Below are 14,318 nucleotides of genomic sequence, written 5' to 3' on the forward strand. Positions count from 1 at the left end.
TTCTGCAATCTTGTCTGATAGGGACATGCAGGTATGCCTCCTTGAGGTCCAATGTTACCAGCCAAGACTCCTTGCCCAGCATGGGAAGAAGCTGCTGTAATGTGAGCATCTTGAATTTTGGCACCTGTAGATATGTGTTTAGGATGGATAGGTCTAAGATAGGTCTCCAATCTTTGTCTTTCCTTGGTACCAGGAATAGTCTGGAATAAAACCCTTGACCTTGTTCTTTTGCAGGTACCTCTTGAATTGCTTTCATGTCCATGAGAGCTGAAATTTGTTTTTGTGCCTCTGCCCTTTGATTTTGTGGCAGGTTTGGCATGCCTCTCATTTTTGGAAGGGTGTGAAAGTGGAACCTGTAGCCTCTGTCTATAATGTACAGAATCCATTTGTCTTTTGTAACAATATGCCAATTTTTGAGAATAATGTCAGTTTTCCGCCCAAAGGTGCTGCCATTAAAGCTTTGCTTGGCAGGTGTAGGGGGAAGTCATTGTGTCTGTTTTCTAAAAGACTGTGATCTATCTTCTCCACCTCTTGGGGTTGGTGCTTGCCACTGACTGGCACTGAAAGATACTTGAGGTTGCCCTCTACCCCTTGGACGCCTGTATCTGCCCCTTTGAGGTCTGTCCGTGTCTGGAAAGGACCAATTTTTTGAAGGCCAGTTTCTGCTGAAACGTGGAGGCTGTACCTGCAGGAAATCTTTCACTGTTTGCATTGATTTCGCTTTTTCCTCCATTTTCTTTAGCACCTCCTCTGCTTTAACACCAAACAATACATCTTTTTGAAGAGGTGCATCTAATAATTTAGCTTTGACATGATCTGGTAAGGTTTGTTCTTTGAGCCAAGCATGCCTACGTATAACAGACCCCGTAACAGCAGCTCTACATGAGGCCTCTAAAACATCAAAACCACACTGCAAGGTATGTTTACCCACTTGCTCTGCACCATGCAACAAATCCTGCAACTCTTTTAAATCTGGTTGTTCTGGTTGTGTCATCTTGCTTTTCAGCTGAGATATCAAAAACTGTTGATACTTTAACATATGGAACTGACAGTTTAATGCCCTCATGGTTAAAGTGGCCAAGGTGTACACCTTTTCCCCCACCTTTCTAAAGATCTGGAATCTCTCTGAAGGTAATGGGTTTTTAGCAGTAGAGGCCTTAATTCCCTTGGGACCCTGTGAAATAGTTTCTGGGTCAGCAGTATGGCTTTTATATAGGAACTGGTGAGAATCAGGAACCCGGTAATACCTGTCTGGTTTAACAGGAGCTGGAGGCAAAGAATCAGGATTAAGGCTGGCTTCTGTGTACACATCATCCAATATATCTAAAACAGGAGGGATAACCAGAGGCCTATGCTGGGGGAGCAGAAGAAATTCCCTGAGCCTTTTCTTGGAATCTGAGTAATCTTGGCCTTCCCAGTGAAAGTGTTCCCTCAATGTATGCAGGGTTTACCCAAAAGAGAAGTCCTCAGGGGGGGAGACTGAGGGAATAGACTCCTCTGCATCAGAGTCTTCGAATGGAGAATAGGCACAATCCTGGTCCTCAGATAGTTCCGAGGTAATAGAAGCTTGATCTGAGGAAGGGTAGTCTTCCTCTAATCTGGGCCTTTTGTCAGAGGGGGGTTGAGAACCCCTGATAAGAGTAATCAAATCCTCTGCCATTTTAAGCATCTGTTTTTAGGCATGGTGCCTTGAGAGGGTGTCTGAGGAACCTGTTTTTTGGTTTTCATAGCTGTTTTAGATTTAGTGAAGGCTTTAATAGAGAAGGAGGAAGGCCTGAAGACCCCTTGAGAAATGGCAGGCCTGTCTAAATTCTGAGTTTCCCCGCCAGGAGTGGCGTCGGTATCTGTAGTAGGAATGGGGGCCGAGGAGCCTGCGACCTCGGGTACTGAAGACACTGGTAATGCATGGTCATCGGTACTCAGGGGCTGCGTAGGCGCCTCACTGAGTACCGGAGAACTGGTAGTCGGCCTTAGCGTGGTATCAGTAGGTGGTGCGGACCTCGTATGCCGGTTCTTATCTTTGCGTTTTTTGCTCAAAACTGGAGTCGGAGTATCCGACGACATAATATAATTAAATTTTTTGCCAAAAAAGTGAAGGGCGAACTCCGCCCGACGCTTAATAGTGCATTTGTTGAATCTAGCACAAAAACGGCAGGCTGAGACGACGTGGTCTGGGCCTAAGCAAGGTATACAGTAAGAGTGGAAATCCTTATGCGGTATTTGCTTCCCATATGAAATGCAATTATTAACTTTGTCTGACATCGGTCTGAGGCAAGAAAAGTTTCCCCAACGGGGTACTTAACTTTCAAGACTTCGGATGAAATACTTTCGTAAATCTCAGGAGCTGGCCGACCGGCACTTGCGAACTGCTTCTGCTTCGGGCACCGCGCGGCAAGAAAGACTGAAGAAAATGGTGTTGGCTGCCTCTTTTATACCCCTGCCGCACTGACGTCAGGGAGGAAGCGACGACAACCGACGCCGGACCTAGACTTTGGAATTCGGCCAACCGAGGACCTGCCTGACGGCAGGATAACCCATCTGTTATGACTGCAGCTGTATGCACGATGAACATCGGCCTGAGATATCATTAGAATTTCTTCATATTAAGCCTGACATTAGGAACCATGAACCACAGAACCTTTAAAAAGTCTCTTGCGGAGGCAGACTTCTGTTTTGTTAGGTTCAGGTAATTACTTTTTGTATGCTTGTATACTACTACTTCATCTGGTGGGAGAAGGACAGATGCAATTTGGTATCTCTCAGACAACCTAGGAAAACCACTCTAAATGAGGGATTAAAGGAGATGTCCTTAAATTTAAAATGAATCATTGATTCTGAAGAAGGTTCATGGAGAACTCGAAAGCCTTTAGGATCTCTGAACTAGAAGAAGCTTGAATAATACAATCATCCAGGAAAGCAAATATGTGAATTCTTTGGAGTCCGCAAAACACTAACAGAGGTCATGCACTTTGTGAATACCCTTGCAGATTCAGAAAGTCCAAAGGTAAGGAGGCAAACAGTGTGACTCCAATATGGATAATCATGCATATTTTATACAACTATTTCAGACAGAAATAAGTAAGTGTGTCTTGAACCAGAGGAATCAGTAACACATCTGGGTGCAGAACAGGTTTCTTTTTAGCTGGAGAGCCATGCATCAAAGCTAAAGAAGCAAAAGAGAGTTGCATGTGCCAAGAGTGACAACCTCTTGCACTCAAGATATCAGCCAATGGTCATAAGATGGTTAGAACAGCCCTGACAGGCTTGGCAGTATTTAACACTGTGATCTGCCCCTGTCAGAGCAAACAATTTGTATGGTCATCACAGAAAAGAATTTACCAGTCACACTTTTTTTTTCCTGATACTGCAATTTATCTACTTGAGTCAAAGAGATTAAGTGATGGTATGGAAAAAACTGTCCCTATTACTTAAACAATAAACAGACTCTGAACTAAACATATCTGCTTTATTTTAAAATATTTTTAGGGATACTTAAAGAAGCTTTTCTCTTCAGTGCTGCAGCCATGTCAACAGTCCTAGCTCTGTATTAAAAATGCATCTCATAATGAATAAGCACTCCATTTCTAATGTCAATGCATGCACAATGGACCTGTACTAAATATTCTCTCTCTCTTCTTTCTGAAAAGAACTGGACATAAATTACTGGTGAGAACACTGCATATTATTTTCTGGAAAAAGGCAAAGTAACACAAAAATACACCTTCAAAAATCAATACTGCTGGTATTTAACAGTTCTATACAGACAACAGCAGTGAACACAGGATGATGAAGTGTACTTCTCAAACTGTCATATCAGAAATATCAATAAAGTTAAATGTTAAATTATTTAAACTCAATGCTGCATGACATAAAAAAAGCATTTCCCACCTTTCCCAATGTTTATGATTAAGTTCAGACAAGTCTTCTAGTTTTGCAATTTCCTTGAGGTACTGTGACAGTTTTAGTAGCTCTTTATCCTTATCTCGATTAAGATGAGCCTTCATGAATGGTTTTATCTAGTGAAAAAAAAAACATAATTCCGCTACATAGTAAACCTCATTTTAGTATTTTGCTTACAAATTCAGCAAAAAATTATGAGAACCAGCAATGAAACAGTATACAAACTATGAAGGAAACACTGCCTGCTAACACACACACACAAACACACACACACACACACACACACACACACACACACACACACACACACACACACACACAATAGAATCAAACCACAAACTAATATACTGAGCACTGTGACCATCAGGGCAAGCAATTTAGGAAATGGATAGACTGACCAATATGCAGCCACACAAAACTACCTTCTAAATACCACAACACTTTGACCACTGTATTACAGAGTTTATCAACACTGTACAAAACACACAAACCTCATCACAATTTGCAGTTCTAGTTAAAAAAAAAAAAAAAAAAAACCACAGCCAGTTACTGCTATGAGATACATCTGCATATTTGATATGTTAGATAATGTACCTGATATTGCAATGTTTTAAATAAAGGGTTCATAAACTGTAATTTAAAACTGAGTTTTTAAAATGTTGCATACATTCCCAGAGAAATTAAGCCAGAAACAAACAGCCCACCTCTCCAAAGGAAATCAAAGGCAGAAGGGGTACTTCAAGCAACTTCTGAATGAAAAAAAAAAACTAACAAAGCTGTACTTCCCCAGACACAGTCTATGATGAAAGAACAGCCTACCCAAAGAAAATGAAGTCAGGGAAAGTAGCAGGCTCAGATGAGATCAAAGCAGATATGATCAAGACATTGGCTGAGTTGGGGCAGAGATGGCTCAACAGGGTACTCACAGCAGTATGGAGAGAAATGCATATCCCACATGAATGCAGAATACACATTCTACTCCCAGTGCACAAGAACAGAGGACATTCACAAATGTGGGCAGTACAGAGATATAAGACTCCTGTAAAGCTGCATGAAAGTGCTGGAGAGGGTGACTGATAAAATGAATACGCAAATTAGGAGAAACTAAAACAGAAGATGAGCAGTCTGGACTCTGATCAGGATGCAGTACAACTGATCAATGTTTCATAAGACACAGACAGTTAAGAAGAAACTAAAGATGAGAAGAGAGTCCAACTGGGTATTCCTATACTTGGAGGAAGCATATGACAAGGATTCAGGAGAGACAATTTGGTCAGTCCTGTTATGGCTAAACAGTGTTCAGATTCTCAGTGGGGTTCCCAGCAGGAGTAGGTGTGCATCAGGGTTTGATTATGTGCCTGCTGCTGTTCCAGTGGGCTACATTAGCAAACATGGGGGAGGGGGCAGATCAAGAAAGAGATTACAGACTAGAGAAAAAACTTCAGCAAATGAGAGGGAAATGGAATAAAAAACTGAAATCACATGGGATGAAACTCAGTGCAGATAAAGTTGTAGTGGCAGCAAATGGGGAAAACAAGAAGTTGTTAAAAACTGAGATATAAGGGAAAACTGTGGAACAGATTAAAAGCTTCAAGTAACAGGAATGGGGTGGTTGGGAAAAAGAGAAGTCTGAATTAGGTGGCCAAAGTTAGAATTAGAGGGATGCAGTCATCTGGCACAGTGCGTTTGGGAAGTGTGTGACAGAAGAATGCTAAAAAATCTGAAAAGTAAGTGTACAAAACTGGTATGACCAGTTCTACTGTATGATCCAGAAACATGGGTAGTGAATGTAGAACAGTTGAAGCTAGAGGTGATGGTGATGAAGTGCCTGAGATGGGGGTGGTAGGATGCACAATCAGGGACATAAAAATGGGGATATTACAGGAGAAGCCCAAATAGCTTCAAATGCAGAGAAGGTCAAAGGGAATAGACTATAGTGGTACAAGTAGATGTGCAGGAAAGCAAGAGACTATCTAGTGAAAAAAGGTGGGACAGACAGGAAGAAGGCAAGAGGAAATGAGGGCATCTAGCAAAGAAATGGATGTATGGTGTGAGAGAGCCTGTCAGGTATGAATGTCAAAGGTAAGAGAGTGGCACTGAATTGAGAGAGATGGCAACAGTTGACATGATACCACAACTCCATGTAGAAAATGGGATTGATGATGATGCATACATTTACATGATCCACAGAAATATTTTGCAAGACTGCAATCGATCTTCTGTAATTTGGAGTGGTGAAGCTATGAGTGAGCTCCAAATGTTTCTAAAATATTTTAATTCCTTTTACTGATTTTATGCTTACCTCACAATACTCTAGTTCAGGGATCACAAACTCAAATAACCACTGTGCTGTATGAAGACTAGTAAACTCAGGCAAGGGCCACAATCTCAAAGGCAAAAATAAATGTAAGTGGGGTAGTTGCTTCCCTCGACTATAAGTATGCTGACTTCAGGGCTGCTTAAGGTCCAAAGGTCAGGAGTTTAAGGTCTCGGCTCTAGTTTCTCCACATCTGTGAACCTACCAAAATTCCAGCATTTCACCTGTCCATTTTGTATGTTCAGGGCCACACACACCTCATTCCAAACCTCAGCTTTCAAATAACTTAGTCATTTGCTTATCTTCTCATTTATTCCACTTCCAAGATATACTTTCTGGTACCTTCTGTCTTTCAAATTATTTTCATCTATTTATCTACTTCCCTCTTTCCAACTTCCCACCATTCACTCCCATTCACCTCACCTAACATGCTCAAATATTCACCCCCAAAACTTGTACTAATCTTCTGACACACAGTCCTACTCCTCGTTACACACCTCCTGTATCTTTTTCCTAACCACCACTGATGTTTGGGCACTCCCAGATTATATGGAACAGTACCACTTCTTTCCACATCACTAGAATCTACCATTTCTCCTCTAACACTTTCTGGCATTTGGTATACTAACAACAAGTAAACGCAAGCATTCCTAGTATGAACAGTGCAATGTGCAGAATTGTACTATTTTAAATGTGGTCAATGCAGGGGAAAATTTACTATTCCCGAACTACAAGAACGTAGGAGGTTATACTGAGAAATAAGGTGCAGGTGGCATATTAGTGTCATTACTCTGCCCATGGTATGCAAGTGTTAGAGCACTGAATAAGCATAAGGAAATATTTCCCTTAGTCTGAGGCACAACAACCATGGAATGACTACACAAAGTTGTATGGATGAGGACTTGGGGGAAGCTTGCCTTCCTGTATAAAATACTTATTTTTTTACAGTAAATTATGTAGGTAGTCAGCTATGCAGTTTCATTGCTGTGCAGCACAATAAAATAGCACTCTGTGATTTGTCATGAATTCATTATTCCTGCGTCTCCCCTACTTTTTCAGTTTGCACATCCATGCCTCTCCTTTTCATCTCATATACCATTCATGGGTATTGCCATGCACCTTCCTTTGACAAATTCACCTACACACACACCTAGACACACACTCCGCAGGATTCAGCAAACTTCTGTGCAGGAATAGCTTATTTATGCATGGAAGGGACTGTTCCCGTGTAGCATGGCAGCACGTCATGCATATTCATAAGGATGCACTTCTGTGCTCAAATACGTACACGGGGATGTGCTCTCACATACACATGTCCCCTGCACACCAGAATTGCTGTACGGCAATTTAAAAAGAGCGAGATCGCTCATCACACCTCTCAAACCGTTAGAATAAGAAATCTGGACAAAGTCATAAAAATGGGGGACAACTTTTAAATATTGCTATTACAAACTTAGAAAGATGATAGAATAACAGGTTTTGCATTAGCATGAATTTTCTGAAGGATATGAATTCTAAAACGCAAATGTCTGTCATTATTTTCAAACTTCAATCTTTAATGATGTGCCAGAAAGCCACAAGTTTAAGAAAAGTGAGCCATGAATATAAACCAAAAAATCTGGACATACTGTGAAAAATTATATGTCATCAATGTTTGCAACTCACAGCCCCCAACAAATATTTTTTTTTTCCACATCTGCAATAGAGTTTAAGCATAGCTGTGCAAGTGTGCCCGTTGCTTAGCTATGCTTAGCCCAGCTTAAATGGCACAAGAAGTTAAATAGTAATAGACATCCACCATAAGCACTAGTGCAAGAGTATAGTGGTTAGAGTATACGCTTTGCATGTAGTCATTCACTAGTGCAATAGTGTAGTGGCTAGAGTGTACGCTTTGCATGTAGTCATTCATGGTTTGAGCCCCACCAATGTCATTTCCATTTTGTATGTGAAATCAGTATAATTTTAATTTGTATATTTATGTATTAAGTAACCTATACTTCTCAACCAGAGTAGTGTAGTAGGCCCAGATGTGAGGTGTCAGTGTGCTGAAGTTGTGAAACCCCCATATAAACACAAGTGTCCCATAGATGTAGTGACACAAAATGAAATGTCAGAAAAGCACATAGGGGGATGTTATGGAAGGTTAACATACATATCATAAGCTATCCTAAATGATGAATGAAACCCACCATCATGAAAGACCAAAAACTGAAAGCTGAACAATGCTAAGTTATGCTCAGCTAAGCTGAGGCACTGTAAGCATTGCTGAAACATGAATGCTAAGCAAGAATTACTGTAGCTAAGTAGATTTGCACACCGGTGAGCTTTGCTTAGCAGCTACCTCTTAACCAGTGCCCACCCTAGCTAAGCAGGTGTGCCCAGAGCTTAGCTCAGCATTTTCAAAATCATCCAATCATGGCAAAGTGTGGGAAATCAGCCATATTTAAACCTCGTAGGCGGGAATGCAGCCCATAAACCAGTTGTAGCTCCTCACTGCAGGCATCATGGCTGGAGTTGGAGATGGTGTTCGCTTTCGGGCGCAACGCTGGGGCATTCAGGAGTCCAGGGTCATGTTTGGACTCCTTGTGCAAAACCATGAAGTGAGACTGCTGCAGGGCCAGTACCAGGGCCCGGAGTACAAAGTGGAGGTCTGGGACCGTCTCGCACGTGTCCTCACCAGAGCTACTGGTATCCCTCGGACTGGTGAGCAGGTCCGGCATCATTATGCTGATCTGAAGTGGAGGAAGACTGCTTACAACTGCTTTAATCACCCTGCCTGCATAGGCCACTGTTCTGGCCAGCAACAAAAAAAACAGCCCTTCCAAGTCTCGAACCCAGGACCCTGTACACCATAGTCAGAGCAGTGTAGCACTACACCATATGAGTTGTACAAATGTCTGTTGATTTTTCAAATATATCATTCAGTACAGGTACTGAAGAGTAGTGAAAAAAATGCATTTACTACTTGAAATGTTTAGCACCTTGTTCTGAATCAAACACTGTGGAAACTGTCATGTATTTATTTCTAATTATACACATTTAGGATAACTATAGTGAGATAAATATGGGAAGGTGTATAACACACATACACACATAAAAAGGATTCTTGACATACATATGTACACACACACACACACACACACATATATATATATATATATATATATATATACGCACACACACAGATATATACATATGAATACATATTTTTTTATATTTTATTACATGTATATGTATATATATATATATATCTATATCTATATCTATATATATATATATCTATATATATATATATATATCTATATCTATATCTATATATATATACACAATATATTTTATATAAATATATATATATAATATATATTTATATAGATATATATATATATGGGATCCGTATGGATCACCGAATGGCAACATAATCGAAACAGATTCGGCCGGGCATACTTGCGTGAAAGTGCTTTTCACGAAAGGCACTTTTGTGTAGTATGCCTGTTGTGGAGATCACACTACAGTGGGGATAAGGGAAATTTCCCTTTTCCCCACTGTAGTGCAACCTCGGAGTGAGAATATTTAAGTAGTGGGGGTGTGGGGGGCTTGCCCCCCTGCAAAAACGTAAAAGTAATGTTTTATTCTTTGTTGTTTAAACACACTTTAACGGAAGCGCTTTTTCAGTGAAAGCGCTTTCGTTAAAGTGTGTTCGGTGATTGTGGATTCGGACTATTGAACTTTCGTTCAATAATCCTAGATCCACATATATATATATATATATATATATATATATATATACACACACACACACACACACACACACACACACACACACTCGCACGTAGTGGAGTCATACCTCAGCACCATACATCTCCACCTCTCAGTGCAGGGGGGACATAATATGTTAGTATTGCATTTATAAATGTAGAATGTTGCTACAGTAACAGGCTTTGTGTCAGCATACATGTCGTGAGGGATGGCAGTTATGACATTTAAATGTACACCATCACTTACTGACAGACATCCTAACATCATCACAGTGCAGTACCACACAAACAGTAAAGAGTCTGTGGAGTAGACCACAAATATGAGCAATAAACCTGGACAGTCAGAAACAATCTGGTCAGTCGAGAGGTATACACACAACCCCTTAGTGCAATAAAGCAGGACCAAACCTGACAAGGGGGGGTGTTAAAGCTGTGAAAATGGGGATATATTACAAATACTGAAGTAGATAAGCTGACACAGTTGATGCAATCACACCCTCCTGTCTATTCTAACATAGCAGAACTGGAAGAGCACAATTCTCAAGCCCACTTACTTCCCACTAATTAGTGACGTACATCTACACATCACACCACTGATTTGTCAGAAATACACAACGCCTATGGCGGCCAGACAACGGTACATCTGACAAATATCTGGACATAACATCACACTAGTGCAAGTACACTCAGCTGCTAGGCATGTCACCAAGCACTGTTAAACTACAGGCGGACTGACAACAGCAACCCTACAAGTTTTGCTATGGTGCAACAGGGTTTGTTGCAACATATCTTCCCCGGGGGATATGAAGTCAGAAACACACATGGATGTTACCATTTACTGACTGCAATCCTCACAGTATGCTACTGAATGCATACAGACAAAATATTTGTGTGTAACACACCAAATGTAAGACACCAAACTCTGGGCAGTCTGATGATAGCCTTACAGGTGAGAGTTATGTCAACCACATAACACCGTAATGTTAGGCTTTAAATCATGCACAACAGCCATTTCCACACAAACCCCTGTTAACCTAACATTACTCCGTCCCCAGGATTCAGCAAACTTCCGTGCAGGAACAGCTTATTCCTGCACGGAAGGGACCATTCCCGTGCAGCACGACAGCGCGCTATGCATATGTATGAAGGCACGCTGCCGTGCTCTAAAATGGACAAGGTTCTGTGTGCGAGTGCACGGACACTAAATATGCCCCCTGTGCTCAAAAAGTGCTGTACGGCACTTCTGAAGCCGTACTGGCATAATATTAGAGCTTAGTTCTAATATTATGCCAATATTTCAGTGTCCGCAGACACTAAAATGCAAAATAGAGCATTTCAGTGTCTGAGGACATTGAAAAAAAAAACGACAGTAGGAAAGTAATACAGGGGGTGTGTCACAGCCTCTGTGACACACCCCCTGTATTGCTAAAGCACCGTACGGCACTTCTGCAGTCTGCAGAAGCAGGAAATGTATGCAAATACACACACAACTGGATAAATCCCCCAAGTGTACACAAGCACAACCCCAGCCCCACAAAATACATAAAGCCCATACTCTACATGTCATGCATCAGCATGAAACATGCACAGAATCTTGAAAGCCCAATAACTGCAGTATGTCACAAACACAGTCCCAAGTAGTCACAACACCACAATACACACCCCATAACCTACAGAAAATAATAATATATCCTTGTATATAATGCCCTAAAGGATGTTTAAGTGTAGTTAAGTGGAAACATTATAGTCTAGTGGTTAGAGTTACAGCTTTACATGCAGGTATGCAGGGTTCAAGTCCCAAGACAGGCAATTTATTTATCATGTGAAACTAGTGTTAAAATTACCATAGTAAACGTAAATTATGTAGCAATTATTTTTTTTCAACCAAGGTAAAGTAGCAGTTCCAAAAGTGAGATGTCAGTGTAGAAAAGCTGTGAAACCCCATAAAAACACACGTGCCCCATACAGTATAGTCACATATAATGTAATGAAAGCACATAGGGAGATGTCATGGAAGGTAAACGTAAAAGTATACATGTATATGTACGTATTTAATTTTATATCATAAAATGACTGGCCATTAAAATACAGAAATGAGTATTCTAATTGGCTAGCCCAAACAGAGTGCCCGTTGTAACTCCGAGAGTATGCAAATGGAAAAAGGTCCAGATGCCTGGACTACTTCCATTTGTATATCACCTGTGTGTATTTCCACTCTGCAGAGATAGCAATGGGGAAATGAGGATCTCCGCTGTATTTTGCGCATATCTCGCTTTGTGTGACGAGTTGAAGAACTCGTATAACATAGCAAAATATAAAAAAAAAAAAAAAAGGAATGGAGATCTTCCTCTCAACAGAGAAGGGAAGATCTCTGTTGCCTTTTTAATATATCTATGTTATACAAGTTCATCACCTTGTATAACATACAGAGACATGTTTAAAAAAAAAAATAAAAAAAAGCAATTGAGATCCCCCTAATCTCTGTCGCTACCTCTGCATAGCACTGATGTACTGCATAAGTGTGGGAGCACGTTCCTTATGCATGTGCAGTACATCAGAAATGGCCCAGGATACCGGAAAACTGTGGAAGGGCAACATGGAGGCATGATACAATTACATTATTTAAGAAAGGTAAGTATTGTTTACTTAAATAATGTCATTGTACAATAGCAATAACCCACGGCTGGGTGCGGGCAATGCTGGACTTACCCACGGTTGGCACTGTATGGTCATGAAGGCATTGCCGTCGTGACCAAAACCACACCAACTGTGGGTAAATCCAGCATTACCCACACCCAGCTGTGGGTTATTGCTTAAATATAACATTATACATATGATAAGCATAAATGTGCCTTAATCAGTTTGTATCCCTCAGACCTTGTTCTGCCCAGCAACAAAATAGTCAGCCCTGCCAAGTTTCAAACCCAGGACACAGCCCTCAACAATCACACCAACATACCACTATACCATCTGACTTGTGAGACGTTGTAATGCTTTAATGAACATATTCTGCAGTCAGGTCATTTAACATTAATTAAAAAACAGCAGTCCCAAGTGTTGAACCTATGACCCTGAACATTTTAATCAGAGGAATGTATCCGTACACCAGCTGGATATAGTTAGAAAACTGTTGTTACAAATGAAGACGTGTTACAGCAACAGTGTGTGTTTCAGCAGACAATCACTGAATGATATGATGATGGGAAAGTACAGTTTTGTACCTACCATAAATGTAGATGTTCGAGGATCCACATTGCTGCAGTCCTAACTATTGGGGGTAGTCCGCTGTCCAGTCGGCCCGAATACCAAAGTATATGGCTGACGTCGGTCAGGGCGCATTAGACTGACGTCAGTACGTCAGGGTACTAATGCATGACCGGCGTCATATCCTCAGTGTTTTCTTGCCCCAGATGTCAGAAGACCCTGAAAAGCTAAGGCCAAAACCAAAATTCCAAACATACCTGCACCAAAATATGTACAATATATACAAAATTACCAGAATATAACCTCACCTACACAACCACCCTTAAACACAGAGGGAAGGAGGGAGGGTAAATTGGACTGCAGCAATGTGGATCCTCGAACATCTACATTTATGGTAGGTACAAAACTGTACTATGTTCTTCATTCCACATTGCTGCAGTCCTAACTATTGGGTAGAATCCCAAAGCAGAGGTAAGGGAGGCTGGCAAATCATAAGGAAGCAGGAACTGACAACATGCCTTGCAAAATAGCTGTGGCAAAACCAGCCCTAGACTTAGAGTAGAGAGGAAGGTGATAATGCTTAGAGAAAGTATGCACTGAACTCCAAGTAGCTGCCTCCAAAATATCCTTAGTGGCCACCCCTTAGAAATGCTGTAGAAGTGGCAGTAGCCCTAGTGGAATGAGGCCTAATTCCAGCTGGAATCTCCTTGCCATGATGGGAATAACAAAATGCAATGCAAAACCCAATCCACCTAGAAATAGTTTGTTTTGACACAGGCTTGCCCTGCGAACCCAAAGCAAAAGAAACAAACAACTGCTGAGACTGCCTAAAATCCTTAGTCCTGCTCAAATAATAACGCAATTGCCTGTGTACATCTAAAGTGTGCAAAATCTTTTCCCCTTTATTTTGGGGATCTGCATAAAAAGTAGGCAAATGAATAGTTTGGTTTAAAGCCACACTAGAAACCACCTTAGGCATAAAGGAAGGATTAGTGCGTAAAGATACCTATCCTTATGAAAAATCAAAAAGGCTCTACCGCCATAAGGGCCTGCAACTCAGAAACCCTTCTTGCAGAAGTAATGGCCAACAAAAAAGCAGTCTTCCATGACAAATATTTCAATTCAGCAGTAGCCGCAGGCTC

General features: G+C 41.0%; 1 protein-coding gene across 1 annotated transcript in view; it reads right to left on the reverse strand.

The window, feature by feature from the left end:
• UBLCP1 (ubiquitin like domain containing CTD phosphatase 1) overlaps window positions 1-14,318 on the reverse strand; it is a gene marked incomplete in the record, with an annotated part of 598,821 nt that overhangs the window by 60,903 nt on the left and 523,600 nt on the right. Inside the window, 1 exon segment of the mRNA XM_044069354.1 lies at window positions 3,889-4,016. Coding sequence (XP_043925289.1) covers window positions 3,889-4,016 — 128 coding nt within the window.

This window comes from Protopterus annectens, chromosome 4.part0, assembly GCF_019279795.1.
Source record: "Protopterus annectens isolate FY-2018-M chromosome 4.part0, PAN1.0, whole genome shotgun sequence".
Classification (NCBI taxonomy): Eukaryota; Metazoa; Chordata; order Ceratodontiformes; family Protopteridae; genus Protopterus; species Protopterus annectens.